Genomic DNA, 26,515 nt, shown 5'->3' with positions numbered 1-26,515 from the left:
TTTCTACTATTAATATACCTACTTCTATAAGGGATTTTTAGATTTTATAAAATTTATGCGCTTAACAAATAATACATTCTCGATATTTGATTAATTTTATTGATTTATTTTGCCTATTGATTAAAAAATCTTAATAGAATCTATTCATAATACAAAAATCTGCAAATACAATTCAATATATATAATATTTGAGAATATGAATGGAAGTATCAGAAAATTATTTTCAAAGTTCATTGATTTATCAACTTTGAATTTTGATTCATATTTGAAATATAATTCAAATATTAAAACATGTAAGTACAACAATCTGTTTTAATAGAATTTTAAAGAGAGAACTAACAATGAAATGAATTAATAATTAAATGAAATTAAATTTATGTGTATTCAATGCAAAGATTGATATTAAGATATTTTTTACATTTTATCGAATAAAAAGTTTTTAATATTAGAAAAAACGAAAAAAAGAACGTTTTATTTAATTTACAATAAATTTGCGAAAATACTCTCAACTTATTATTTCTAAAATTAATCGTGAGTTACGTACAATTTTCATACCATTTATTCCTTAACTCCATTGACGGGAATTTTCATAAAAATAATTTACGTCAATCAAAGAACGGACATCTGCATGAGTCATGTAAATTCACTTACACAATTGAGATACGCAACTGCTTTATTCATCGAATTGTTGAATCATAATGCAAACATAAAATAAAAATTTACAAAAAGAAAATTCATAAATTGAAATTGGGGAATATTGAGAAATTGAATCAATTAAATGTAAATAACTTATACAAGTATATGGCTTCATGACTATTTTCCTTTCGCTGACCGCAAAGTAGAGGTGGAAACGATAAAGATAAAAACATAGAGATTGACAAGTAGATAAAGAAGGAAAGAAAATATTAAAGATTTAAAAGGCTAAACTTTTATCTTACACCAGTTAGACGTGTTTCATCTTCGAACTGGATCTTATTCAGAGGAAGAACAATACATATTGTGAAACAGGATTGTGAAATAAACAGAAATGTATAGTATGTGTAAAAAATCAGTCTTTCTATGTATATTTTTTTATGTATAATATTTTGAAAAATATTTTGAAAAAATATATATTTAATGTGAAAAAAAAAAAAAACACTATAAGATAAAAAGATAGAAAATGGACAATTTTTTATTCTTGAAAATGAAAAAAAATGTATTCTTGAAATGTAAAAAAAAATTGATTTATCATTTTATACATTATATATAATTTTAGATGAAAACATAATCTACTTTTTATTTATATTGAGATTATTCACTGTCTATCATAATATGCAATTTTGATATATGGATAATGAATTTTATTTTGTCATAGAGAAAGGAACAATTGTGTTAGCGTGTTTATTAATTGCCACAGCAGTCTGTCAACTGTCTCGTAAGTTAATTAATAGTATGAACATGTACTTTTAATAAGTTGTTTTGAGTATATGATATAGATAATATCGTAAAAATATATCATTAAAATTACATAATAATATCATAGACATTATAATACCAAATATCATTTATAACATTAAAAATTCATTTTTGCTTAACATTTGTTTTCTTGTATTTTTATCATAATGAAATTTATTTTTATATTTAATATTTATTATAAGTATTAATATTATAAAGTTTTTGGTTGAGCAATAATTAATAAAAATTATACATTTTTTATTGAATTTTATATCTTTTTTTTTATATTTCTTTATATATTTTATGTATACTAAATTTTATTAAATTATTATATATATATATATATATATATATAAATCATTATAAAATCATATATAAAATATATAAAATTTTATACATTACTAAATGTTTATATCAATTTATATTATCAAGAAATAGAACAAAAATTAAAATTTCTTCTTTTCTTACAACTTTTTATCTTTCAGATAAAGAGGGTTACTGTCCATTAAGAAATAGTGTTTCAAAATGCATCCCTAGATGTGTTTCCGATTACCAATGTTCTTTTAATGAAAAATGTTGTCCAAATAAATGTGGAAGTAAATCTTGTGTTCAAGCAAGTCCTATTAATACTGGCAATGGATATAAAGGATCATCGAACGGTAAAAAAGATATATTTTTTCAATATATCTTCTTAATATATCTTTTTAAGATTCTTTTTCTAGGATATATTTTTTTAGGATATTTCATAAAATTTATTTTTTAGATGATGTTTATTGCGCTGGAATAAAATGTGGTCCATATGAAAAATGTCAATTTGATCGTAGAACAAAACGAGAGAAATGTGTTCGTACATAGATGATTTTCTTAGATGTAATATATTTTTTATGAAATAAATAATTTCTTTTTTGTTTTAATCAATTTATTTCGTATATAAATTTATTTTTCAATAGTAGAGAAATTTCAAATTCAAATTCGATTAAGTGATCAAATCGAGTTGCGATCAGTAGCGATAGAAACTTGTTGAAATAAGTCGACAATCGACATACAGATTTTAATCGATATTTTTCGATAACCTTTTATTGTTTCATAAGGAGTGTATGCCGAATAGAGTACTACTTGCTTGTTATTAATATTTATAAAATAAGTACAAAATAACAAGATAGTCACATCGTTCTAAACATTTTTCAATAAGATGGCATTTGATCAATCTTAAATTGTCACAATATATAAAATTATTTCTTACACATTTTCTTAATATTATATAAAAGAGGTTAGGCTTTATGCCGATATTACAATGGCAATAGAATTTTTAGTAAATCGATTGAAAGCACTCGTCGTATTTCTTTTGGGAGTATTTCGGCGAGCAATGTGCTGTTTTCGACGCCGAAGAAGATCATCCTGTGATTCTATTCCCTTATCTGCTATTGGCGTAGTACCGAACACCTTGAACACAACACAACCAGTGAGTTTCAAGTATTACGTCCATCTTTTCAATTCGATATTTTGTAACGATTTAAAGATTATGTAAATCCCTTTGTACTATTGACTCCGATAATAGTAATTACTGAAGATGCTTGCTCAAGGAATTAGAGCACTGGGATCAATGGGAGGAAAATCCTGTCGTGATCGTGCCAGATAGGCCAGTTGACACAATACAAGCAAAGATTGAACAATATAGACAGCAAGCATCTAAACCACCAGAATCTACAGAAGAGCAACAACCAGATTTTTTTGAGGTAGTTTTTTTTTTATTTCTATTATATCCTAATAATAATAAATAATAATAAATATATATATATATATATTTAATCTTTTTTTCTAATTTTACAGAATATGACACCAAAGATCACTGCACAGACAAAAATTTTAATCAAAGATAAAAACTTAGAGAATACATCCTGGAATTCAACAAAATTTGCTGTGATCAATGATCCTATACCATCTGTAATTACATACTTCATACTACAATATTTAATTTTTTAATGATATAAAACTAATTAGTGGAACTATATTTATATAGAATGAATTAGGAGAATGGGAAGACAATGCTGTTGGCTGGGAAGAAGAAACAACAAAAGAATTTGGAGATCCCACAAAAACATTGAGGGAACAAAAACGAAGAGAAAGAGAACAGCGACTATTTGAACAGCAACAAAAGAGAATCGAACGCAGTTCAAGACCATTACCATTAGGAGCAAAATTAAACTCTTGATGAGAAGGAAGAATATAGTTGCAAAAATTTATATTGAAAGTGATAATTTTTTATTTAATGATGTTCATGCACAAATATTCTTTTTTCTATAGCATGGAACGTCGATTAAAAATAAGAAAAATCAAAGATTATTTATGCATCACAAATTATTATTTTATGTTTTTTAAAATAAGCCAAATGACATTCTATATCGGAAAACATATTGTAAAGATATTTTGTTTCAAACATACAAATTTATATTTTGTAAGCTTACTAATATTGATATATGTAGTGAAATTAATTTCTTAATTCAAATTATTTAATTAAATTACTAAATGGTATTTAATAGATTAAAAAATACTGAAAGACTAAGAGAATTTACTTATTTGCATATATGCAAAAATAATGAACGAATTTCCATATTGAAAAGAATGATAATATTGTTGTTTTTATTGTTGAAATTATTTTATTGTTAAAGTATTTCTAACAGCTAAAGACATTCCATGTAAATAACTTTTTAATACCATATAAAAGTTGATTTTTTATAATCAAATCTGACTATTTTTTAAAAGCTAATCATAAAATCTTATAACTAATTTCTATAAATATTATTTTATCTATATGATTAATTTCTTAATCATATTGATGTAATGTTCAAAACATGTTCATTGAATTTGTAGTGAATTAAAATAAATCATATTACTAAATGTTGTGTAATTAAAATATCTTATAAAAACCTTGAAAAGAAATAAACTAACATTTTATAAAAAATTCTAAATATTCATAAATGTTAAAAATCGCTTTGTTTTTAAAATATCGTCTATACGAAATTATATATGGAAAGTGATCATTATAAAGAATAGAGATGATAAATGAATGTATTTTTGAAATGTAATTATTCGTGTGTCGATAAAATGTATATGATCAAACAAATTTTCCCCTGTGTACAACCAGATAAGAGTGAACTAAAAGAGATAAGGACGGGCAAAAACCGCAGGATAGAATAATATTATTCTTTTCATATTTCTGCTTCATTTCTTCATTCATATTGCTTCTACATTATTACTTATCATCGTTACAAAATTCTTATAAATTATTGTGTTATTAAATTACATATATTTTTCATATCACTTTGGATTTATCGATTATTTACCGCTATAAATCGGTAAGTATAAAAAAATTTTATTTATACTAAAAATAAATTTACAATTCATTAATTTAAAATATCTTGAAATTACATTATATTCATTTATTAAAATAAATTATATTCTTTACAAAAATATGAATTTATTAATGAATGAAATTGCGAAAAATAAAACATGTGATTTTGCATTTTACATGACATTTTCTATAAAGAAATTTATATTCAATTTATGATAATATCATACATGAAATTAGAATTATATTTACTATAGCATCGATCAAAAACTAATGAATGTAAACTTCCCCTTTTTAAATTACGTCATGCGCATTAAAATTTTGATTATGTACGTGGCTGTGTACATGAACAAAGCAAACAACGAATTGCATCTACGTTGACGTGCGCGTAAAATCTGTTTCATCCAGTGCCACCAACTTCAGATCATCCATGTCATACGTGTATGAAATAATGCAAAAATTCATTTGATAGGGCATTTTAAGAGAATTATGGTGATCCATTTTTAGGATTATCGAGCGATTCTGCGATTTCCTTTGTTTTTTTTCAATATCATTTTTCAATGATCGCATTCGTGATCGAAAAACGCACGCGATTACTCGATGCTTTCTATCTTCATCCCTAACGACATATGCAAATTCGAAATGTCAACATCAAAAGGTGAGCTATCCATCGGACCTTATGTGCAAGAATGAACATAACCGATTTTTAAAATTTGTTTTATAGATTTATATGTTGAATAATGTCTATTAACCTCATTTATGAAACATTTATGAGACGTTTTCCTAAAATATTTTCAAATGATTTTCATATAGGACAGATTAAATTATTAATACGGACAAATCATTATAAATGTACAAAAAGAGACAACGTTTAATATTTCATCATGTTTAAATTTTTTTTTATAATTTTTTTAAGCATATATGGTTATATTTTAAAAATATTTTTCACGAAGCTATAAAAGGGATATATTGTTTTATATTTCATCCGAAAAAATACATGTTCTTGATCATACATCACTTGTCAATCATATGGTAGAATATAATTAATAAGTTATATAGTTACTCTCTATTGTAGACTACAGATAAAACGATCTATTTTTAATACTACGAAATCATCGAATCAGACGATATTCGTGATAATTTATTTTTATCCATAAACGAAAATGTAATTGTGAAAAATTTTTATTGCAAATTTCTAAAATGCTAATTGATTAAGATCAACATATTTGTAAGAGGTTATTCAATTTCTTTTTTAGGCAAAAGAATACGCTCTTATCTAAACACAATGTGCTATGTGATAAGAGCGTTTTTTAATGATAATTGTTTCTTATGAATCACTTGTGATACCAATCAGTAATATTGGAATAATGTAAGAAAAATCAAGCATATGTGATATATAGTTATATATTTTTATTATAAATTACAATAGAACATCATAACAATGGGTTCTATAGCATTGGAAGAGTTTGAACTTATGAAAGACTCTAAATATAGAGTGTAAGTAATATAATTATTGACTTACATTCTATTTTATTAAATTAAACTATATATTTAAATTTTTAAATTTTTATAAAAAATTGTAAAATTGTATTTTAATTTTTTATAAATGGAAGAATATATTTTATACAGTTATGTATCTGCTGTTGACAAAGCGTTAAAAAGTTTTGAATATACCAGCGAATGGGCAGACTTAATATCTGCACTTGGAAAATTAAACAAAGTATTGTTAAGTCATATGAAGTTTCCAGTTATTCCTAGAAGAATTAAGATATCTAAAAGATTAGCACAATGTATGCATCCTGCTTTGCCATCCGGTGTTCATTTAAAAGCTCTTGAAACTTATGACATTATTTTCAAATGTATGGGCACTAATAGACTGAGTCATGAGTTGTTTATATATAGTGCTGGTAAGATTAAAAAATAAAATAAATTTTTTATAAAAATCATATAGTTATATAATTTAAATATATTTATTAATTTGTATTTATTAATATAAACATTTTTATAGGTCTATTTCCATTGTTGGGTCATGCTGCTATGAATGTAAGACCATCTTTATTGACAGTATATGAAACACATTTTGTACCTCTTGGAGAAAGATTAAGGCCTGGTTTGAGTGGATTTTTAAGTGGTGTTTTACTTGGTTTAGAAGATGGCTCTGATCATTTTGATAGGTATTATTAATAAAATAGATTTTAAATACAAATTATAAAACAAATATACAAATTATAAATATTTTTAAAAAATTGTTTTTAGAACAAATTCTTTACTTGAAAAAGTGTGTGAGGGAGTAGGTCCAGAACATTTCTATGCATGCTTGTGGGATTGTTTAGCCTCAAATTCTGGAATTCGATTACCTGCTATATCTTTTGTATTAGCACATTTTAACAAAAAACTGCCAATGGAAGAACAGAATTATATCATGGGCACAGATACTAATATTATGGTATATATGAAAAGTATTAAAAAATCAAATATTATTCTTATTTTATTTTTTAATTATTAAAATCTTAATCAGGTTACTGCTCTTTGTGCTGGAGTACAAGACAATTCTGTGTTAGTACAAAGAAGTGCTTTAGATTTGCTGTTAGTTGGTTTTCCTGTACATAATAGTCAATTAACACATGAGCACATGGTATCACTAGTCACAGCTGCTCTTGTGACTATACTAAGAAGAGATATGAGTTTAAATAGGTAAAGTAAAAAAAAATGAAAAATAAAATATTAAAAATATCAAATTAAATATTTTATAAAATTAATTTATATACATATATATCATAGACGATTATTTGCTTGGCTTTTGGGTACTGAAGTCAGTACATCTATTTTAAAGAGGAAAGTAGATACTAAAGTATCAGGAAATATGGAAAATACACCTACTTATTTTGATATGTATTCAAAAGAAATGTTAATTGAAGCAATAAAGTCATTATTGAAAACTATTTGTGAAGAAAGTCCACAAGATTTAAAACCATATAGAATATTAGTTTCTTTGTTAGAAAAAGCAGATATTGGTCCAGTAATTTTGGATGATATTTTATTTGAAGTTTTTAGGTATAAAAAAAAATATATTTAAAATTATCATAATAAAATAATCTTTAATAATATAAAAATTATAATTATAATAACTTATGATAATTTTTTTAATTATAGAACTTTTTATAATGCTTGTGGACAATCAAATAGAGTACCAAAAACAAATGAAGTAGTAAAATCAGCAAATTTATTGTTTTCAACTTTAGAACCATCTTATGTTTGGATACATTGTGGTCATTTATTTGAAAATGCTTGTCAAGCTAGAGCAAAAAGTAAACGAGAAACGGAAGATATTATTGTGAGGCCTGTTGGCAGTGGGATGCCGAATTTCATAGAAATATGTATATTGACTGAATTCCTACTTGAAACCGTGTCATTGGATGCATTTATAGACACTCCTTCCGAGCACCTACCGGGTTTGTTCTATGAGATCATTAGTAAACTTTTGTATCATATTGATCTTTTGACTCCTATGGAGATTTCACGAAGTCTCCGATTATGCGCAAAAATTCTAACGAAGGTTCAACCAACAATAGTTTCGAATCACACAGAGAAAAACGAATTAGAAGCGAAATTGGATACAATTACAAATACTACCACAATCAACGATAATTCCTTAACTGCAATTCCTTTGGAAAAAAGTCAATCCGATAGTAAATTAAATAAACCGGATATAACTACTAGTTCGTTTTCTGAGAAAAGTCCCAGTCCTAGGAGAAGAGCAAATTCTGGGGGTGCCACTAAACGATCTGATAAAAAGTCAAAAAAGAAATCTAGTAAAAGTACATCAAAATTAAGTGAATCTCTACCAGAACCAAGTACAAGTATTTCAATAGAAGTAAATCAAGAATCCAAGGGTTTGCCAAGAAATAAAAGTATGGATGATATAAAGACTGGATATATAGAAACAAATACTATTAATTCTCCGACTAAAGATCAATTGAGTACATTAAAACAATCTAGTAAAAATAGCATTATGGGCTCCACAGGATCCTTAGGTAGAGGACCATCTCCTGCATTTCAAGCACAACATTCAATGTTGGAAAAATGTTTAAGACAGTATGAAATTTTTTATGTTAAATTTGTTAGTGATAGAGTATTAACTAAAGAAAGAACAGTTCAGAATATGTTCGATAACTTAATGATATCATGTCCAAGAGAGAGTTTCGATGAAAGAATGCGATATTTAGAACTTTTATTAAACTCTAGATTAAACATGGAAGATTCTGGTTTCTTCAGCCAAGATCTTTCTGTGATTGAAGATACTAAACAATTGGACATTCTTCATTTGAACATTGATTCAGTTTCCCAATCAGAATGGGATGAAACTATGAAAATTGCTTCTAGCTTATTTGTTGAATTATCTACATTTCCTAAATATTTTCTTCCTGGTGATGGATTACTTATAGAAGAAGAACCAAAAGGAAATATTATTCTTCCAGATTGGTTAAAAGTTTTAGTAGTTTGTACTTGTTGGTTGGGAAAACAGCCTGCTCTCCAATTAACAACTATTGCTACATTGTTGGATTTAGTAGCTTTGTTAAAAGCTCATAATGATATTGAGACACATCCAAAAAGTGGAGAAGGAGTCACAGCTGTAATTATGGTACCATTGTTGAAACAATGGCACATAACTTATTTGATGCAATATACTAATGTTTTTCAGGTATTTCAAATATATTCATATATTTAAAAAAAAATTAAATTTAAACTAAGAATTTAAAACTTAGAATAATATTTATAAATATTTTATTTTGAAGGTATTAGCGCATTCTCTATGGCATCATCTTGGTGAATTACCTGCTCATAAATATAGAATGAAATGTGTTGAATTATTGCACGAATTGCACCATGCTTTACATAATTCCTGTGATGCTGTAGAAGATGTAATAGGAGTGGCGCTTACATCAGAAAATATAGAAAAAAGAATAGAAGCATTTAATAGATTCGCTACATTATGGCATCTCGGGCGAGAAATTGAAACGAATCCTAGATTACGAGGCTGTATGAAATCTTTTGATCAGTATGTCATATAATTTTTTTATGCATTTTTTAATAATTTATTATTTCGTTTATTATTAATTTAAATTATTTAACAGGTCATTGTTAAAAATACTGGATAATCTACAACTTGCAGATAACTCTTCTTTAAAACTTCATGCTCAATCATGGCTTCTGCACTCTCTAATGCGAGGTGATATTTCACGTATAGTAGACCCTTTATTGATCATGCTCTTGGATCCATCCACTTGTCGTATGAGTGTACTCCATGTCAGTATACAACATAGCAATACTGTTCTCACAAAAAATGATCCAATAGAAGAAAAGTCTGAGATACAAGATGATACAGAAGGTGCAGCAAAAATTTATGCAATTAGTTCTGTAGATGGGAATGTAATATATCACGTTAGCGATAATGTGGATGAAGATAAAAAATGGCGAAAGGGTAAAAAAAAGAAAAAAGCCATAAATCCTGTGAAAGTAAAAAGAATATTCGCTGTGACGACATTAGCTGCCGGTGATAATTGTAATCAATATGTAACTGAAAAGAATCAATTTATGAAAGAATTAGAAGTACCTCCTAGTATATCTGGCAATAGAAAAATTTCTGTTTTTGTGAATCCTTTATCACTTAATTGCAACGAAAATTCTAATGATTCTTTAATGGAAGATGATTTGTTGCCTACTGTAAAGAAAATAAACTTAACAACAGAATTATTAAAAAATGCAACAAGATTTAAGAAAATGGATTTTGACAAAGGTTCGACTGCTAGTCTGGATGAAAGTCTTTATGAATCAGCGAATTCCAGCTTAAAAACAAAAGAAAAAAATGGATTTAAAAAATTAAATGGAGAAGTTGGCTCATCTTTGGATTCTATTACTAATAGTTTTGACTCCAGCAGTCCTGAAATTACCAATAAACAAGGAAAACAGAAAAAAGAATCCATTATAATGCCAGGTAGCTCTAGAGAAGTAGCAGGAACTATCATTAAGGGTAAATATCATAGCACAAACGAATTTGCAACGAATTATGATGTTCATGATGTTGGAAGTTTCGAAGCGAGCGTTGAAGTACCTAGCTGGACAATGGATGATGAAGAAGCAGACCTTGATGTTAGTACAACTGCAGAAGAATATTTCAGTAACTCTAGTGGGAATAGCATAGTCGAAGAAATCTTAAATGAAGTACTTGATAAAGTAATGCAAATATGTGATGCAGTAGAATCACCTAAAATTGTAAGTAGTAATTTATTTTTACTTTGTATGTGTTTATATAATTAAATATAATATCAATATATTAATGTCATATTGATTCAATATTATATTTACAGATTGATGAAGCTATATATCAAAATTCAAAAACGGGTCGTAATTTCGGAATCGGTGTACACAATCTCCATTCGCATATGCTGCTTTATTGTGGGGTTTATGATTCAACTAAAACACTTTATGCATTGCGTACACTTCGCAACGAATTATTAACTAACACAAGAATGTTTCTTTGTTGTGCTGCAACAACTAGTGTAACTAATACTACAAAAAATACAACATTATTAAATTTATTAGCAAGACACCGAAAAAGTGTATTTGGAAGAAACTTTCATGGAGAGATAGCAAATACAGAATTTATAGCGGCTTATAGAAGTAGCATGTATTTAGAAGTTTTAATTAGTGTGTGCCTTTATTTTGCTAGGAGTTACTATCCTAATTTAGGACAAATGAGACTTACGCACGAAGAAATTTCAGGAAATCGACAGGTAATTATATTCATAATATCATAATATTTTTATATTTTGTGAATATTTATTAATTAAAATTTATTTCTAATTAGGTACAACTTGCAAGCGCAGAATTGTTAACACTTATATTTTCTGAATTAATTCCAATCGTTCGTGATTCAGGAAAAGGTTTCAGTTGTTATATAATCGATCTACTTACTAAATGTAAAGTACAAAAAGTTGCATTACATTGTCTTGTATCTAGTGTAATGAATATGAAAAACGCTCATAAGGAAAATGAAGAAGTATTTACATTTACCGAAGAAATTATTTTGTTTAATGATCCAATTACAGATAATGATGTAAATAAATGCAAATACAGAGCGAGCGATCATACAGAAGCTTTTCAAATTCAACTATTAAGGTGAATACTTGAGAAAAAAAATATATTTATAAATTTTATATTACTAATTATTAGTTCATTATAATAAACTTTTTTGTTATTTAAGATTACTATTAGCTTTAATCATGTTAGAACATCAATGTGGTAATCAAAAAGGTGAAGAAATATGTCCTTCAAATACAACAATACCAAATACTCCAACTGAAAATATTCCTAATATTATGGGAAATAGCTTAAAATATATACCTGGTGCATCAATTCCACAACAACCAATGTTTCTTGCTAGCATATTAAGCGCTTTACAATTGGTAAATATAAATTTTAAATTCCATTCTTTTAATTTTCAACATTATATGATTTAAAACAAAATCTATTATTTCATTGATTTTTTTTATTTATTTTTATTTTTATTATTATTATTATTTTTTTTTTTTTACAAAAAATTAAATTTTTTTTAAAGGATCACATGAGACATTTACACCAACATTGGACAACTCTCGTTACATCGAGTCTTCCGTTTATGGGATCTTCGTTAACATCTATAGTTACATCAGTCATTCATCAATTGTGTTGCAACATCGAACATTTAGCATCGTATTATATCAACGAAGAAACAACAACAGCGATAAAGTTACAAGATATAAGTAATGTTGAATGTTGTCTTCCTGCAGATTATACAGTTACGCACCTAGAAGCTTTAACATTCTTACTTCACTATTGTCTATTGGATACATCACAACAAATCGGCTTTTCATTTAATCAACCTCTAAGTGGTACGATTCAGACTGGAATTCCTGGTGCAAATCCTGGTCAAATATTCAATAATCTTATTCACGTATTTATGCCGAGTCCTCTTTCTCCAGTAAGAACTTATAGATATATGTTTTTAAAAATATATTTTTAACGAAAAATATTCATTTATTTTAATTTTGTAGGATCTTACTACAACGAAGGATAAAAATGGGATCAGTGAATTACAACAATATGCTCGAAGAACTGCTTTAAGTCATTTACCAAGAATAATTGCATCTCTTTCCACTCTTTGGCAAGCAGTGTTAGCAACGAAGGACAAGTTTGTTTTATTTTTCATTTTTTTTTTTCATTTTTTTTTATAATTAATAAGTTATAAAAATAGGTTTATATTAATAAATTTTTTAAATTAATTTTTTAGTGATCAAGCTAGCTGTGTAGTAGGTAGTCCACGAATAGTCAAGCATCAACTTCTAGAACTTTTGTCTCCTATATCTTTTCATCATGGTGTAAACTTTTTGGCCGCCATTGCTGTCGCTTGGCATGAAAGACGACAACATTCTGCTAATTCGAAAAAGGTGAATATATCAGCGGGTTAATAATATGTCGTATATATATTTAAATAATCATACATTTTTATTTTATTTGTTTATAATTAGGTGCTTCCAGAAGCTTGTCCAAATCAACAAGTCATGGTTCATTTAGTAAGCGCGATTCGTGTAATGCCTATCGATACTTTAGTTCAAACTGTTCATCAAGTCGTAAGAAATCCACCACCGATTCACGGTGTAAAACAAGATTTTTCATTAGAAGTTTCTGTATTGGAATTACTTTACATTTATATGCAAAGTAATACATCTCAGTCTCTTATTGAATCATGGGCATCTTTACTTGGTTTACTTAAAGATGGTCTATCTTTGACCGCACCTGCTCAATTTCTTTTATTAGCTATCTTAAACGAATATGTACAGAAATGTCCACCTATGCAAGAAAAAAAGGATATTAGAGATCTACAAGATGTTTCAGCAAAAGTATTGTTTTTATCTTTTTTTTAAATTAACAAATTTTTACTTCATATAATCATAAAATTAATTTTAAAATTTTTTAGTTGGTTGAATCATGTTCACAAATAGCTGGAGCATGTTTAGAACAAACAACTTGGTTAAGAAGAAACTTAGCGGTAAGAGAAGATGCATTTGAAGTTGCTGAAGGATCCTCGGAAGGTAAAGAAGGCAAAAGTGGTGCTGGTGCGTAATGTGCTTTTTTTTTTTAGAAAAAATTTATTTTCTATTCTATTAGAAATTGTAACTTTTGTTATTTATTTTTCCCTTTTTTCTTGTTAGAGCAATATGCTTTAGCATTCTAATCCTCACTTGACAAAAAAACTAACAAATACATCTTTTACAGTAACACCCGGTACACCGCCTAATGCAGCGTATAGTATCCAAGCTCAAGCAGTATTAGCAGAGATAGTAGCACCTTTATTCGATGTTAGTTATGGTTCCCAAGAAAAAGAACGTGTAGTGACCTTGTTAACCAATCTCATGTATAATGTTACACCATATCTCAAGAATCATTCGTAAGATTTTATCTAACTTTTAATCAATTTTGTTTTAGCAGTTTTTGTGTTCTACTAATAACTAAACTTCTAGGACAAAGAATATTGCCTCGTTCACGGCTTGTTCACAATTACTGAGTTCCTTATCAGGTTATCAATATACAAGAAAAGCATGGCGCAAAGATGTGCTGGATCTTTTGTTAGATTCTGCCTTTTTCCAAATGACACCAGCATGTTTGCCATACTGGAGGACTATTATAGATAATTTAATGACACATGACAATACAACGTTTCGAGATTTAATGAGTAGTTATCTTTTTTAGAAAAAATGCCAAAAAATAAATTATAAATAAATAAATTGTTATAAGTAAATTTATATTTTATGAATTTATTTTATTACAGATCGCGTTTCTATGGCTCAAAGTAGTAGTATCAGTATATTCTCTTCAAAAGAACAAGAGTATGAGCAAAAAGCACAACTATTAAAAAGATTAGCATATGTGATACTTTGCAGTGAAATGGATCAATATCATAAATATATGCCTGAAATTCAAGGTCAGTTATTTCTAAAACATTAATAAATATTATTGAATTTTTATATAATATTGAATTTATTATTATTATATTATTGTTATTGCTATCATTATCATTATTATTATTATTATTATTATTATTATTATTATTATTATCATTATTATTATTATTATTATTATTATTGTCTATTATTAGAACGATTAGCGGACAGTTTACGACTACCACAAGTGATTCCATCTATTCAAGCACAAGTCTTTCTTTGTTTTCGGGTGTTACTCCTTAGAATGTCTCCACAGCACGCAACTTCCTTATGGCCAGTAATAGTTAGCGAACTTGTTCAAGTCTTCTTATACATCGAACAAGAATTGAATGCAGATAGTGAAGAATTTAGGTAGAGTAAATACTTCATATTTTTAATTATTGGATTATTCTGCTTTCGGGATTTTGGTGCTTTTAATGCATGATATTTCAATGGATTATTTAAAAATTATCAAGAACAAAAATCTAAAATAATTTTTTTGGGAATATTTTTTTTTTATATTAAATTATTTTTTATTCTGAGTTTAGTTTTTTCTAGTCTTTGCGTAGTTTGATAAAACATCTCATTAAACATTTAGCATTGTGTTCTAATTAAATTGTTTGTTTTTCCTCCTTACTAACATTAATGATACCTCTAATGTCATATTGTTTTTGACTTTGTTTCGGTATCCGTGATTTGGTGGAATTTATGATGCCTCCATAAATTGATTGGTGTTGGGACATCAGTCGTCATAGCAGGTAATTTTGAATGCTTCTTGCATATTAACGTACATAAAACAAAATGTAAATTTCTGAACGTATTTAATTGTTAGATATTTCTTTAAAAAAATGTAATATTATTATTTTTTGATATCATCGAAAGATAATACATTTTATCTAATTTTGCAATATTGGGAAATAGTAGTTACAACATGCATAATTCATGGGATTTGTGTCTGTTTTGTTTTTTTGCTTTTATTGCAATTTATTAAAACAATTAAAAAAATTTATCATGAATTTTGTTAATGAAATTCTAAGATATTTTATTTTTGTGCAGTTCGCATATAAAACTACTCTCAGCTTTGGATTCATCTTGGGCAGTAAATGCTAGCAATGGACTTCAAGCACATGGTCATCCTCACTGGTTGCAATTACAACTTGCAGCTGCTAAATTATTAGATCTAGCATTGCTTTTGCCTGCACATAGACTTCCTCAATTTCAAATGTAAGTTAAAAATTCAAATAATTTTTATAATGAATAATTCTTTAAAAAATTACATAAAATTGAGATTTTTTTTATAGGTATCGGTGGGCATTTGTAGGCGATTCAGCGGCAGGATCTGTAGAAAACAATAATCTATCTTCTGATTTTGTACCACATATTACGAGAATAGCAAAATTGATGGATAGCAAGGTAAACTTAAGAATTAATTTGATTTTACAAACTTTTATATCATTATCTTTATTCAAATTAATATAAATTCAGCATTTTATATTACACAAAACAACATTAGTATTCAAAATAAAATGAAAGCATTGCATTTTTTATATATTAAGTTGCATAAATTATGTGATATAAAAATTATCTTGTTTTGGAAAACACTGTTCTGGTAACAAACATTGTTGTGTTTTTTCATCAAAAACATATTCTTCTTTGCATTCGCATCCACTTTTACATGGTGTATAACAATCTACCATATCTGGTTCAGAACAAGTGAATTGACAAAGACAATGGGTCCAAATGGATCTTTCATCACATTGGTGAAAATTTTTTGTAATCATATAATCAAGTTCTTCATAATCATATCCAGGAATTCGATGTTTCGTATATCGATACATTTTTTCAGGTTTATACCATTCTAAGTGTTCAACTGATTTTTTTTTGAACGAATCATCATTAGCTTCAAACGGTATTTGAAGATTATTTTTATGAAAGTAAAGATTGTTTTGTATGTTTGCATCTTCAAAATTGCTCAAAATATAAAAATCGTCTTGAATCATATCCATATGATCTTTATCAAAGTTTTCAATATAATTAACTGGCATATCTTCATAAAATTTTAAATCTTTATAATCAGAATCATCCATATATTCTAAAATATAATTATAATGCATTATAATAATGCATAAATATAGGTAAATATTATAAAAAGTTCAATTAATTTTTTAGAATAAAATATTATGTAAGTGAGTTTATTGTATAATTTATATCATTTAATTTCTATTAATTACAGCCAATTAACTTAAATGAAGTCTATTAAAAGTGGAGAAGTTACAATGAATCGCCAATTGTATTTTTATTTTCCATTTAATTATATGATTTAAAATAAATAATAAATTAAAAAATATTTAATTTTTATTTAAAAATTGGTTTTTCATGACATTTATATATATATATATATAAGAGAAGAAATCAAATAATTATTTTTATTAAATTAAAAAATTAATAGTAAAAAAGAAAAAGTTTAAATAAAACTTTTTTAAATATTTAATATACTATTATAATATAAATATAATTAACATATTTATTATCTATAATTAAATAAACATTTTTATTTTATTTTTTATTATTGTAGAGAATAATTATTTATTTTAAATATTTAAAAAATACTTACGCGATTGTGTATAACACTTATTAGCATTTATCATTATTATAATATAAAAAATGAAACAAGCAAGTGTTCTTAATCTAGTCACTGCCATGGCCACTTTTAAACTGACTAACAGTAAAGTGCAGCAGTCTTTTACTACAAATGTACTTAATTAACAGTAACTTAATGAACTTCATACACTCATATATTTTTTCTAATTAAAAATCTTTTTTAATATTATTTATATTAAAAAATAAATTGCTTTATACATTTATTTATTTTTTTTTATTGATAATAATATTATTCGTTTTTTATATATTTTTTAATCTTAATATGTTAATAACATATGATTTTAGATAGAATACTTATTTTACACTTATTTTCAATTGTTTTCATTAGTTCTGATGAAATACTTATTTTAGTACAAATTATATATATGTACATATATATATGTACACATTTTATTTTTGTAAGCCAATCATTTTTCATTTCTCTAATTTAATATCTAAATTATTTGATATTATAATAAATTTTATAATATCAATTTATAAAATGATAATTATAATAAATTTATAAATTACATCTTCCTTTTGTGTTATTTTATAAAAATTTTAAAATAATTTGTTATCTAATAAATTTTTAATTTAATTTTAATTTAAAGATTTTTATAAAAAATTAAAAAAATAAATATATGTACTTTATAATTATTTTATTAATTTATTAATATTTTGTTATTTATTTTATAAATAATACAAAATATTGAATATTAATTAAAATATTCTTCATTCTTTGAAAATCATAAAATAAAGTTATATTTTGTATAATATTTTTTGTTTCAGTACAAACAAGAAACAAGCTCTAAAAAGACTATACCTGGTGAACTTCTTTTAACGTCAAATAATATTCGTTCATTGCAAGATCTGCATTATTTTTTTACGACACTAAGCCGCAGATCGAACGATACACAAACACCGTTGAATATTACACAAGTGGAAACAGTGATCGAACAAGATTTTCTTGAAAAAATGCCAGCTGCAAGATAGTAGGAATATATAAACAACATAATGGAACGATTTTTTAAAAAAGAAGAATGAAAGAGGCATCTAAACATCTTTATTCTTTGATATTTTTTTAATTCATTAGTGAATATTAATCTACATATGATAAACTGATAAAATAATTCTATTAAAAGAAGTGATCCACTTCCAGAAATTCAACTATATTCACTTGTATATCATAAATGAAATAACATAGAATATGTATTATATAGAAATATTCAGATGAATATTTGATTTTTATTAGTTAAGCTTCTAACTTGTCTCCTCATTCGGTTGTGAATAGTTATCAAAAGATACTACATGCCAGGCTGGTGCCTAGCTAAATATTAATGTAGGAAAATATGTACAGTGTAACATAACATTTTATTGAAACGTTATTTTTTCAACTATTTCGAAAAAAGTTGTTTATTCTTTATTTATCATGTATATCTCTCTATCCTGATATTAATTTTTTAGAATTAAGATTAAGATTAAATTTTAGAATTATCGATACAGCGATAATATAAATATAATAACATATATATTCACATAAATAAACAAATTTATGTGTTTTATTTTCTTTAAATTTTCACATCAATTTATGAAAAATACGAAATATCAAAAATACAAAATATCAATAAAATTTCAGTTGATTGCATAATATGTATTTAAAATAATTGCATTTTTAAAATGTCTATATTAATAAATCTTCTATTTTTCTTTTGTAATTTAAAAATTAAAAATATACATCTGTAAATTATAGTAAATTTTAAAGTGCGAATATTGAAAAATAATAACTACTATATTTGAAACGTTATTTATTATATTAAGAAATTTAATGTACATGAAGAAATGGGAACAGATGCGTTTACATCATATGTGTGAATATTATTATAATATCTTTTTTAAGATTACTTATATATATTGATTATTAAAAAAAATCATTAAATATATTATTTAAATTTATAAGAAGAAATTAAAATTTGTTATCTAGAAAAAATTTTTAAATTTATTTAAAAATTTATTACTGACAATTTTAATTATAATTTTCACACATGTGATTCATTAATTCATATGTAATTGGAAGGAAAATGATTAAAAGAATTTATTGTAAAATTATTTTTCTATATGTGAATTCAAATATGCAAGTTCTTAATATAATTTATAAAATATATAACTTATTTATGAAATATTTCTCTGTTATAATTATTACTTTGATTTTACCATGTATGTGTGTATTTATATATATATATATATATATATATATATATATAACACACATATACAGATATACATATATGTGCACATTTATGTGTACATACATTTATTTGCTATATAATTGTTATTGTATTATCATATCATCTTACACTTTACTTCTATTTTTAGATACAAAACAAATTAATTGAAAAAAATAAATAAAATATTGTAGTATCAATTAATTTATAAATTAAAAAATTAAGTTACAAGCAAAAATATTCACATAGAAAATTTTATAATTAATATATTTTCATTATATGATTTGTTATTTTTTTATTAAAAAGCATTTATATATTATTTATTATTATTATTAAGTTACTTATATGAATATCTAATAATTTAAATAATATGCAATTGTTGTTTATATAATGTATAAGAAAGAAAAAATCATTTTTCAATTGAATATTTTATTCTAATCATATAAGGATTAATAATTATATAAGGATTCATACTTTAATTTTCCTCATATTTATAATTAATAATATAACTATTTTAATATTAAAATTAATATATTGAATGAAAATTGAAGTATGTTCTAAAATTTAAGAAATTATACATTCATTTCTTTTAAAAAAGTCTTTTGTTTAAATAATTATTAATTATAATTGTATATAATTAAATTAATATTTGATTATGTTATTTCTTATATAAAATATTTTCAATTGTTTGATGAAATAATTCATTAATAATAATTATTATGTAATTTATTATTATATGTTGTATAAATATTTGAAGATACATTTTTAGTTAAATAATTTTTTAAATTATTCTATAATGTAATATTTTTTAGTAGGAAATACATATGTATACTTATTATAACTTTTGCTTTTTTTTTTATTTTTTTCTTAATAAATAGAATTATTAATTTAAAAATTTATAAAAATAAGATTTTAAAATATTGGCAAAGAAAAATAAATTATATTCATATATATTTATGTTGAAATATGTAAATTTATACAATAAATTAATGTTCAACAAAATATTACATAATTCATAACTATTATTTAAATATTAATTAATTTCTTATTCCATTAACATAACATTATTTTTATTAATTACATTTTAAGGAACAAAAAATAATAAATGCAAATTTAAATAGACCGCGTTTCTCATTACATGTGTGATTCTTACTCGACGATCAATGATCCTTGCCACGCCATTATAAATATTGAATACATTCATAAAATCAATGATTTACTATTTTTATTTATAACTTTGTACATTATATTTGTTTGAAAATTTAATTTTGACAATAATATTATAGGTGAAATAAAAAGAACCATTGAATCATACATATAGTGATAATATTTGAAATTTTCAAAGATAATTTTTCGAGCAGTAGTTATCAAAACATAGTGACTACATAACTTGTCGAATGTAAAAAGAAAGCTACTCAACAGAAGATAGTTGGAAGGTGCATATGATAGATGACAGTATTAAGCAATATCCATGCACATAAGCGGTTACGTACGAAAACCGGTTCTCCTGAATCGTTACACTTGAAAGGATAGTTCCGAATGGTCAAAACGGCACAAGGTGAAAGTAGAATGATAAAAAGAAAATTTGAAGTTTATAAAACAAGAATTACCCGTTGAAGTATCCGGGTAGCACGTGTAACGTGAGAAAGAGATGCATGTACCGTTTGATCATAATTTCTTATATTCTCTTATATTCGGTATGGACTATTGGCTAACCTAATTCGTAAAACTGATCGTATTTTTCGATCACATATTTGACGTGAACATAACTACGGAAAATAAACACATATCGTGGTATGTTCATCGTCGCTTAATCGTTTCATCACAAAGATTAAGGAAATATAAAAAATAGTTTATTACTAAATTATTTATAATGGCTGTGTCTAACAAGTGGGAGAATGCTTGTAGATTATGTTCAGAAGAGAAGAATGAAATGTTATCAATTTTTGGTAATGAAGGTGTACAACGTAAAGTAGCACAAAAATTACGTGCTTGTTTGCCAGTCTTAGTATACAAAACCGATCCACTGCCAAAGCAAATATGTCAGTTCTGTGCCGCAAGGCTGGATGATGTTTATGAGTTCAGAGAATATTGTTTGAGTGTTTACAAAAGTATGTATTTGAAATTATTAGCATATAAGGATATTGAATCTGTTCAAATTTATTTAGAAGCAATGAAAAATTCTCCTGATCCTTGTCAGGTATCTAATTTTCTAATAATTAATTTATATTGTGTGATATTATTTACTTTTATATTTTTTGAATAAATAATATTATGATTTTTAGGCTCAATTATGGAGAGAAAAGGCTAGAGCACCACCACCTTTGGTACCTTTGCCAGTTTCACTGCCAATTGAAAGTCCATCAATGTCAATAGATATTAATCAAGAGCATCAAAATAGTTGCATAGAATCATTACCTGAATTACCATGTGAAGTAGAGATTAAAGAAATGACTACAGAATCAATAGAAACAGATATCAGTACATATGAATCATCACATAAAAACTGTATAGAAAATGAGTTATATGATAAATTAAATATAATAGTAAATCATAATACAAGTTTATTAAAAAATGAAAATAATGTCTCAAGACAAAAAATAAAGGAGGAAGAAAAAAGAACTAGTATTTTAGAACAAGTACTGACAGGTAGTTTAACAATGAATGACAGAAAAGATTTAAACTCAGAAACAAAATTATCTTCTAAATGGTGGTGTACTCCTTGTAATAGTTACTATAAGTAAGTTTTTGATAATTATAATGTATCATATCCACAGTTTTATAATTAGTAATTATTTATTATAGAACAAAGGAAAGCTTAATGAAACATATGCAGTTACACTGTCCAAGAAAATATAACTGTAGAAAATGTTCTGCTTGCTTTGAATTGGTAGAAGACTTAGCTAAACATGAAGCTACTAATCACTTGAAAGTAACATTAGACTTTGATAGAAGTGTTATAGATTGTGATCAATGTGATAGACAATTTGTGAGCTGGGAAATGTTAAAGAAACACAGATTACGTGATCATTTAACTCAAATAAATGAAATTGGGACCAATACATGGTGCTCCTTATGTAATAGGTTGTTTATATTTTTTATTAATGTTTGTTTTTTATCATTTTAATTTTTTTAACTTTTAATATTCTATATATATTTAATATACTTAATTTTTTTATAGATTTTTCCCAAGTACAGAAGCCTATCAAAGTCACATTCAATTGCATGAAGTCAGTAATTCAACAAAAATATTGCAATTAACAAATCAGCAATCAATGAAAATTCTCAAAAACGAAGAATCTTCAAAAGAAATGAAAAAAGAACATTTTACAGATACCACTAAATCACTTACATGTCCTACTTGTGGAAAAGTAAATAATTTTATATATATTTTATAAAAAAAAAATTTAATTATAATTTAATAATTTTTTAAATTTTTATATAAATTTTTCTTCATTTTTATCTAGATTTGTACTCAACAAAGTGCATTATCAAATCACATGCGTACTCACGAACCAAAAAGACATAAATGTGATATATGCGGTCGATCTTTTGGACTTTTTATACGTTTAGCAGCACATAGAATGAGCGAACATAGTCAAGAACCCACAGTATCACTTGTAATGACCAGTGTTGAACAAGAAGAAGCATTAAATGCTGAAAGGGAAGCTAAAGAGGCGAAAGAAGCCAGAACTCGTGCAAAAACTAGAACATATTCAGAGGTTGATTTATATCTATTTATTTGTATATTATTTAAAAATATTATAATAAAAATAAAATATAATTTTCAGATGATGGAAGATATTCCTAATCATGAAGATTTACCATCGAAAAGAAATGTTCCATTAAATACTAATGCATTTAAAAATGTTGCAAGATGTGGTATATGTTTACAATGGTTCAGTGATCATACTACAATGTTAACGCATTTACGAACACATTCAGATAATTATACTTGTAAAAATTTCACTTGTCACATATGTAAAAAATCTTTCAAAGAAAAATGGCAACTATTTAGACATGAGGTATACATTTATCATTTTTAAAATGATATTTTTTGATATATATTTGAATATTTTTTTATCTTAATAATAGGTATCTCATAAACGAAATGAATCGACATCAATGTACATATGCACAGTATGTAACAAATCATTTGTAGACAAAAATATATATAAAACGCATCAAAAATCTCACATTATTGATAAAACATATCATTGTTCAAAATGTAATAAAATATTTTTCAAAGAAGTATCTCTATTAACACATCAATGTTCGGCAGAAACTGTGCTCAGTAAGAAAGGTGTTTCCTCAAAGACTTCACAAAAATCTATGTCAGTTAGTAACAGCAAAAAATATAAATGTTCCAAGTGTAATGCCTCTTTCAGTAGTTTTCAATCTAAAAACTCTCATATGAGAATACACATGGAAAGTTCATATACAATGGTAACTAATCGAGAACTACTTTTACACAAATTTTTATACATTCAACATATTTTAAAATTCTATTATTCTTTCTATTATTCTCATAGGTGCGAAAACAAGATTTAAAGAAAGAGTCAAAAGAAGAAGAAAAAGAAGAAGAAGAAGAAGAAGCTATGCCAAAATTAATTCCTGAAACGTCATTGGAATATTCCATATCTCCTATTGAACCGAAAATAGAAATAAATGAAGAAAGTGCACCACCTCCGATTAAACGAACCTTAATCAAGACAATGGGCGGGTAGGATTTAAATTTATATTAAAAATAATTGAATTTTTTAAAAAAAATGTATAAAATATTAATATTTATGATATTTAGGTATCGATGTGGAGTGTGTCAATCTCCATTTGTTTTAAGAGAATTAGCTGTTGCACATTTAAGATCTGCACATCCTCTGATGCCATATCAATGTCCTTATTGTAAAAAACGATTTACTACGCAATATACATTCACGCATCATATTAAAACAGATCATCCTGACGAACACGAGAATTGAATTGTACAAGTTAAAATGCCAAATGGTTATTATACCATAAAATAATGCCTTTGAGAAGGGTAACTTTTGTTTATATAGAAGTTATATATAATTATATATATTAACATAAATATTAACAGTTATCGGTTTTATGCTGAAACTGAATTATTTGATAATCTGGCACATTAGTTCCTGAATAAAATAATTGGCCTTAAATAAAAGTTTTGTAATTCTGTTTCATGAAAAATAAAAAAAATATATATATATATATATAGTATATTTATAAATAAATATAGATTGTGTTGAAATATAATTTTTGATAATGAAGCATCATTTATTAATAGGAGACTGGATTAGAACTAGTACTTATACTGAACGTGCCTATTTAAGTACTGTATTATGAATTTTTAGTCAAATTGATTTATAAATGCCGAAGAAATATATTATCAAATTAGATATTGTATATATTGTTCATTAGTGACAGTTTCACAAAGTTGTATAAAAATGTTATCTTCTTTATATAATTTGTTAGCATTGACAGACATTCCTTTTTTTTCTTTTTTTTTTTAAATAAGAAAATTTTTGAAATTCTAAGAAATGCTTGTTTGTTCTTTTCTTATCATTTTATAATTACAGAATTTTTTTTGTAAATTTAACAAATAAAAGCAAACAAGTAAATATATATTGTTACTGTAAATAATTACCGTTTTATTTTATATGTATAAAATTTATATTAAAATCACTACCAACAGAAAGCTTTGTACGCTTATTAAATAAACTTTTATTATAGAAAATAATTCTATATAAAGCCGAATAATTTACCTTTTTGTTATTCAAAAAATTTATTTAATTTTATTAAAACGTTATATTTATAAAATTTTAATTTCGGACTTTTTTTATTTTGCTTATTACTATTTAATATAAAATATACCAATGTAAACCTCGCTTTTAATACACATAAATGATGTCAGGCAAATAATGAAAAAAAATTTTTTTAGTACATTATTATTAATGCATTATCAATAAATTTACAAACATATCTAATGTAGGTAAAAAGATAGTACATGATATTAGCAATAGATAGCGCGGTTACTATACGTCTATTATACCCATGTATTAAATAAATATTAAGATTTTAATAGATGATATTTTATAATGCGATATATTTTGTAAATAACTAGTTAAAAATTTTTTATAAATAATCAAAATTTGTATTAAAAATTGTTGTGTTTTTATTTAATACATGAAAAATAAAAATTTTATTAACATCTTCAGTGTCTGACTATATTAACTATGTACTACTAAAGGCTGCACAATTATAAATAACTTTTACCATTGATCAAATTATATGTAATTATATGCAATTTATAGTCTTGTCGTCAATTTAACATTTCAAATGCAAATATATAATAATTTTATATTATATAGCATTAACTGCAAAACAAAACTGTAATTATTGGTATTAAAATTTGTTGTTATATAATTTAAAAATTTTTGTTTAATAAATATAACTAGAAAATATTATAAAATAATTTATTTATTTTAATTAATTATTATTTATTTATTATTGTAAAAAAATAGTAAAAATTATACAAATATAAAATTTGAAATAATTTTTTTTATTAAAAAAAAAAAAAATCAAAGAAAAAAACAACAGCCTAAAATTCTTACATAATATATATGATGAACAAAAAATAAATTGCAATCGTAAATCTTCAAATATTTTCCGTGAATTAATTAATTATTTCATTGATAATTATAAGTTAAAAAAAAATAAATAATCGAAAAATTATATATCTTAATGATAAAAATTGGTTCCCAATTAATAGGGTACGGTGGTGAACAACGGATGGACGTAAAGCGCATGGAAAAACCAGAGGGGGCAGATCTGCC

At 25.0% G+C, this 26,515-nt stretch overlaps 5 protein-coding genes across 12 annotated transcripts; 4 read left to right on the top strand and 1 right to left on the bottom strand.

Moving 5' to 3' along the window:
- Positions 1 to 630: 630 nt before the first annotated feature.
- Positions 631 to 2,352, top strand: LOC100869004 (waprin-Thr1). Of its 2 annotated transcripts, XM_086904988.1 has the most exons (4): positions 631 to 1,034; positions 1,355 to 1,414; positions 1,920 to 2,093; positions 2,198 to 2,352. In XM_086904988.1, exons 1-4 carry the CDS (start codon positions 1,028 to 1,030, stop codon positions 2,287 to 2,289), a joined length of 333 nt encoding a protein of 110 aa, XP_086761114.1. In that variant the 5' UTR covers positions 631 to 1,027; the 3' UTR covers positions 2,290 to 2,352. The 2 variants fall into 2 exon arrangements, with proteins under 2 accessions (XP_086761114.1, XP_086761113.1); XM_086904987.1 differs by lacking the exon at positions 631 to 1,034 and having other exon boundaries at positions 1,211 to 1,414.
- Positions 2,353 to 2,400: 48 nt separating this feature from the next.
- Positions 2,401 to 4,332, top strand: LOC100868702 (uncharacterized). The gene is made up of 4 exons (XM_003696504.4): positions 2,401 to 2,896; positions 3,018 to 3,170; positions 3,265 to 3,378; positions 3,455 to 4,332. Exons 1-4 carry the CDS (start codon positions 2,729 to 2,731, stop codon positions 3,644 to 3,646), a joined length of 627 nt encoding a protein of 208 aa, XP_003696552.1. The 5' UTR covers positions 2,401 to 2,728; the 3' UTR covers positions 3,647 to 4,332.
- A 935-nt stretch (positions 4,333 to 5,267) lies between these two features.
- On the top strand, positions 5,268 to 19,621 carry LOC100868346 (protein DOP1 homolog). 4 transcript variants are annotated; one of them, XM_086904982.1, is made up of 26 exons: positions 5,268 to 5,441; positions 6,040 to 6,280; positions 6,413 to 6,690; positions 6,792 to 6,957; positions 7,040 to 7,229; positions 7,302 to 7,477; positions 7,565 to 7,837; positions 7,937 to 9,485; positions 9,580 to 9,842; positions 9,919 to 11,056; positions 11,152 to 11,577; positions 11,652 to 11,962; positions 12,048 to 12,249; positions 12,402 to 12,803; positions 12,877 to 13,013; positions 13,113 to 13,269; positions 13,351 to 13,722; positions 13,800 to 13,914; positions 14,099 to 14,270; positions 14,344 to 14,555; positions 14,652 to 14,804; positions 14,979 to 15,174; positions 15,549 to 15,560; positions 15,859 to 16,026; positions 16,104 to 16,215; positions 18,232 to 19,621. In XM_086904982.1, the coding sequence occupies exons 2-26, from the start codon at positions 6,225 to 6,227 to the stop codon at positions 18,433 to 18,435; spliced, it is 7,440 nt and encodes a 2,479-aa protein (XP_086761108.1). In that variant the 5' UTR covers positions 5,268 to 5,441; positions 6,040 to 6,224; the 3' UTR covers positions 18,436 to 19,621. The 4 variants fall into 4 exon arrangements, with proteins under 4 accessions (XP_086761108.1, XP_086761105.1, XP_086761107.1 ...); XM_086904979.1 differs by having other exon boundaries at positions 13,800 to 13,938; XM_086904980.1 differs by lacking the exon at positions 5,268 to 5,441 and adding an exon at positions 5,827 to 5,948 and having other exon boundaries at positions 13,800 to 13,938.
- Positions 16,248 to 18,404, bottom strand: LOC105736330 (uncharacterized). 2 transcript variants are annotated; one of them, XM_086904985.1, is made up of 2 exons: positions 18,266 to 18,404; positions 16,248 to 16,894 (listed from the first exon to the last, which is right to left on the bottom strand). In XM_086904985.1, the coding sequence occupies exon 2, from the start codon at positions 16,887 to 16,889 to the stop codon at positions 16,368 to 16,370; it is 522 nt and encodes a 173-aa protein (XP_086761111.1). In that variant the 5' UTR covers positions 16,890 to 16,894; positions 18,266 to 18,404; the 3' UTR covers positions 16,248 to 16,367. The 2 variants fall into 2 exon arrangements, with proteins under 2 accessions (XP_086761111.1, XP_012345871.1); XM_012490417.3 differs by lacking the exon at positions 18,266 to 18,404 and adding an exon at positions 17,417 to 17,836.
- A 1,201-nt stretch (positions 19,622 to 20,822) lies between the features above and the next one.
- On the top strand, positions 20,823 to 26,470 carry LOC100868471 (uncharacterized). 3 transcript variants are annotated; one of them, XR_015291204.1, is made up of 10 exons: positions 21,105 to 21,864; positions 21,950 to 22,404; positions 22,470 to 22,748; positions 22,846 to 23,035; positions 23,132 to 23,386; positions 23,456 to 23,689; positions 23,760 to 24,110; positions 24,197 to 24,387; positions 24,466 to 24,702; positions 26,452 to 26,470. XR_015291204.1 is itself a non-coding variant. In XM_086904983.1 (9 exons), exons 1-9 carry the CDS (start codon positions 21,538 to 21,540, stop codon positions 24,641 to 24,643), a joined length of 2,460 nt encoding a protein of 819 aa, XP_086761109.1. In that variant the 5' UTR covers positions 20,823 to 21,537; the 3' UTR covers positions 24,644 to 24,890. The 3 variants fall into 3 exon arrangements, 1 of the variants encoding a protein (XP_086761109.1); XR_015291203.1 differs by lacking the exon at positions 26,452 to 26,470 and adding an exon at positions 24,967 to 25,416; XM_086904983.1 differs by lacking the exon at positions 26,452 to 26,470 and having other exon boundaries at positions 20,823 to 21,864; positions 24,466 to 24,890.
- The last annotated feature ends 45 nt before the right edge of the window (positions 26,471 to 26,515 follow it).

Source organism: Apis florea, unplaced genomic scaffold, assembly GCF_048593485.1.
Source record: "Apis florea isolate Af1SG1 unplaced genomic scaffold, ASM4859348v1 contig_2350_pilon, whole genome shotgun sequence".
NCBI classification, from domain to species: domain Eukaryota; kingdom Metazoa; phylum Arthropoda; class Insecta; order Hymenoptera; family Apidae; genus Apis; species Apis florea.
Note: the sequence above shows the minus strand (reverse complement) of the source record. Positions and strands in the feature narration are given on the sequence as shown.

Coding starts and splice junctions, on each gene's coding strand:
- LOC100869004 (XM_086904987.1), top strand. CDS start 1,327: ATGGATAATGAATTTTATTTTGTCATAGAGAAAGGAACAATTGTGTTA. Junction 1,415..1,919: donor AGCAGTCTGTCAACTGTCTC/GTAAGTTAATTA, acceptor TTTATCTTTCAG/ATAAAGAGGGTTACTGTCCA. Junction 2,094..2,197: donor ATATAAAGGATCATCGAACG/GTAAAAAAGATA, acceptor TTTATTTTTTAG/ATGATGTTTATTGCGCTGGA.
- LOC100868702 (XM_003696504.4), top strand. CDS start 2,729: ATGGCAATAGAATTTTTAGTAAATCGATTGAAAGCACTCGTCGTATTT. Junction 2,897..3,017: donor CCTTGAACACAACACAACCA/GTGAGTTTCAAG, acceptor TGCTTGCTCAAG/GAATTAGAGCACTGGGATCA. Junction 3,379..3,454: donor TCAATGATCCTATACCATCT/GTAATTACATAC, acceptor ATATTTATATAG/AATGAATTAGGAGAATGGGA.
- LOC100868346 (XM_086904979.1), top strand. CDS start 6,225: ATGGGTTCTATAGCATTGGAAGAGTTTGAACTTATGAAAGACTCTAAA. Junction 7,230..7,301: donor GCACAGATACTAATATTATG/GTATATATGAAA, acceptor AATCTTAATCAG/GTTACTGCTCTTTGTGCTGG. Junction 11,578..11,651: donor AAATTTCAGGAAATCGACAG/GTAATTATATTC, acceptor ATTTCTAATTAG/GTACAACTTGCAAGCGCAGA.
- LOC105736330 (XM_012490417.3), bottom strand. CDS start 17,504: ATGGCAGTGACTAGATTAAGAACACTTGCTTGTTTCATTTTTTATATT. Junction 16,895..17,416: donor TAAGTGTTATACACAATCGC/GTAAGTATTTTT, acceptor ATTATATTTTAG/AATATATGGATGATTCTGAT.
- LOC100868471 (XM_086904983.1), top strand. CDS start 21,538: ATGGCTGTGTCTAACAAGTGGGAGAATGCTTGTAGATTATGTTCAGAA. Junction 21,865..21,949: donor ATTCTCCTGATCCTTGTCAG/GTATCTAATTTT, acceptor TATGATTTTTAG/GCTCAATTATGGAGAGAAAA. Junction 23,036..23,131: donor CATGTCCTACTTGTGGAAAA/GTAAATAATTTT, acceptor ATTTTTATCTAG/ATTTGTACTCAACAAAGTGC.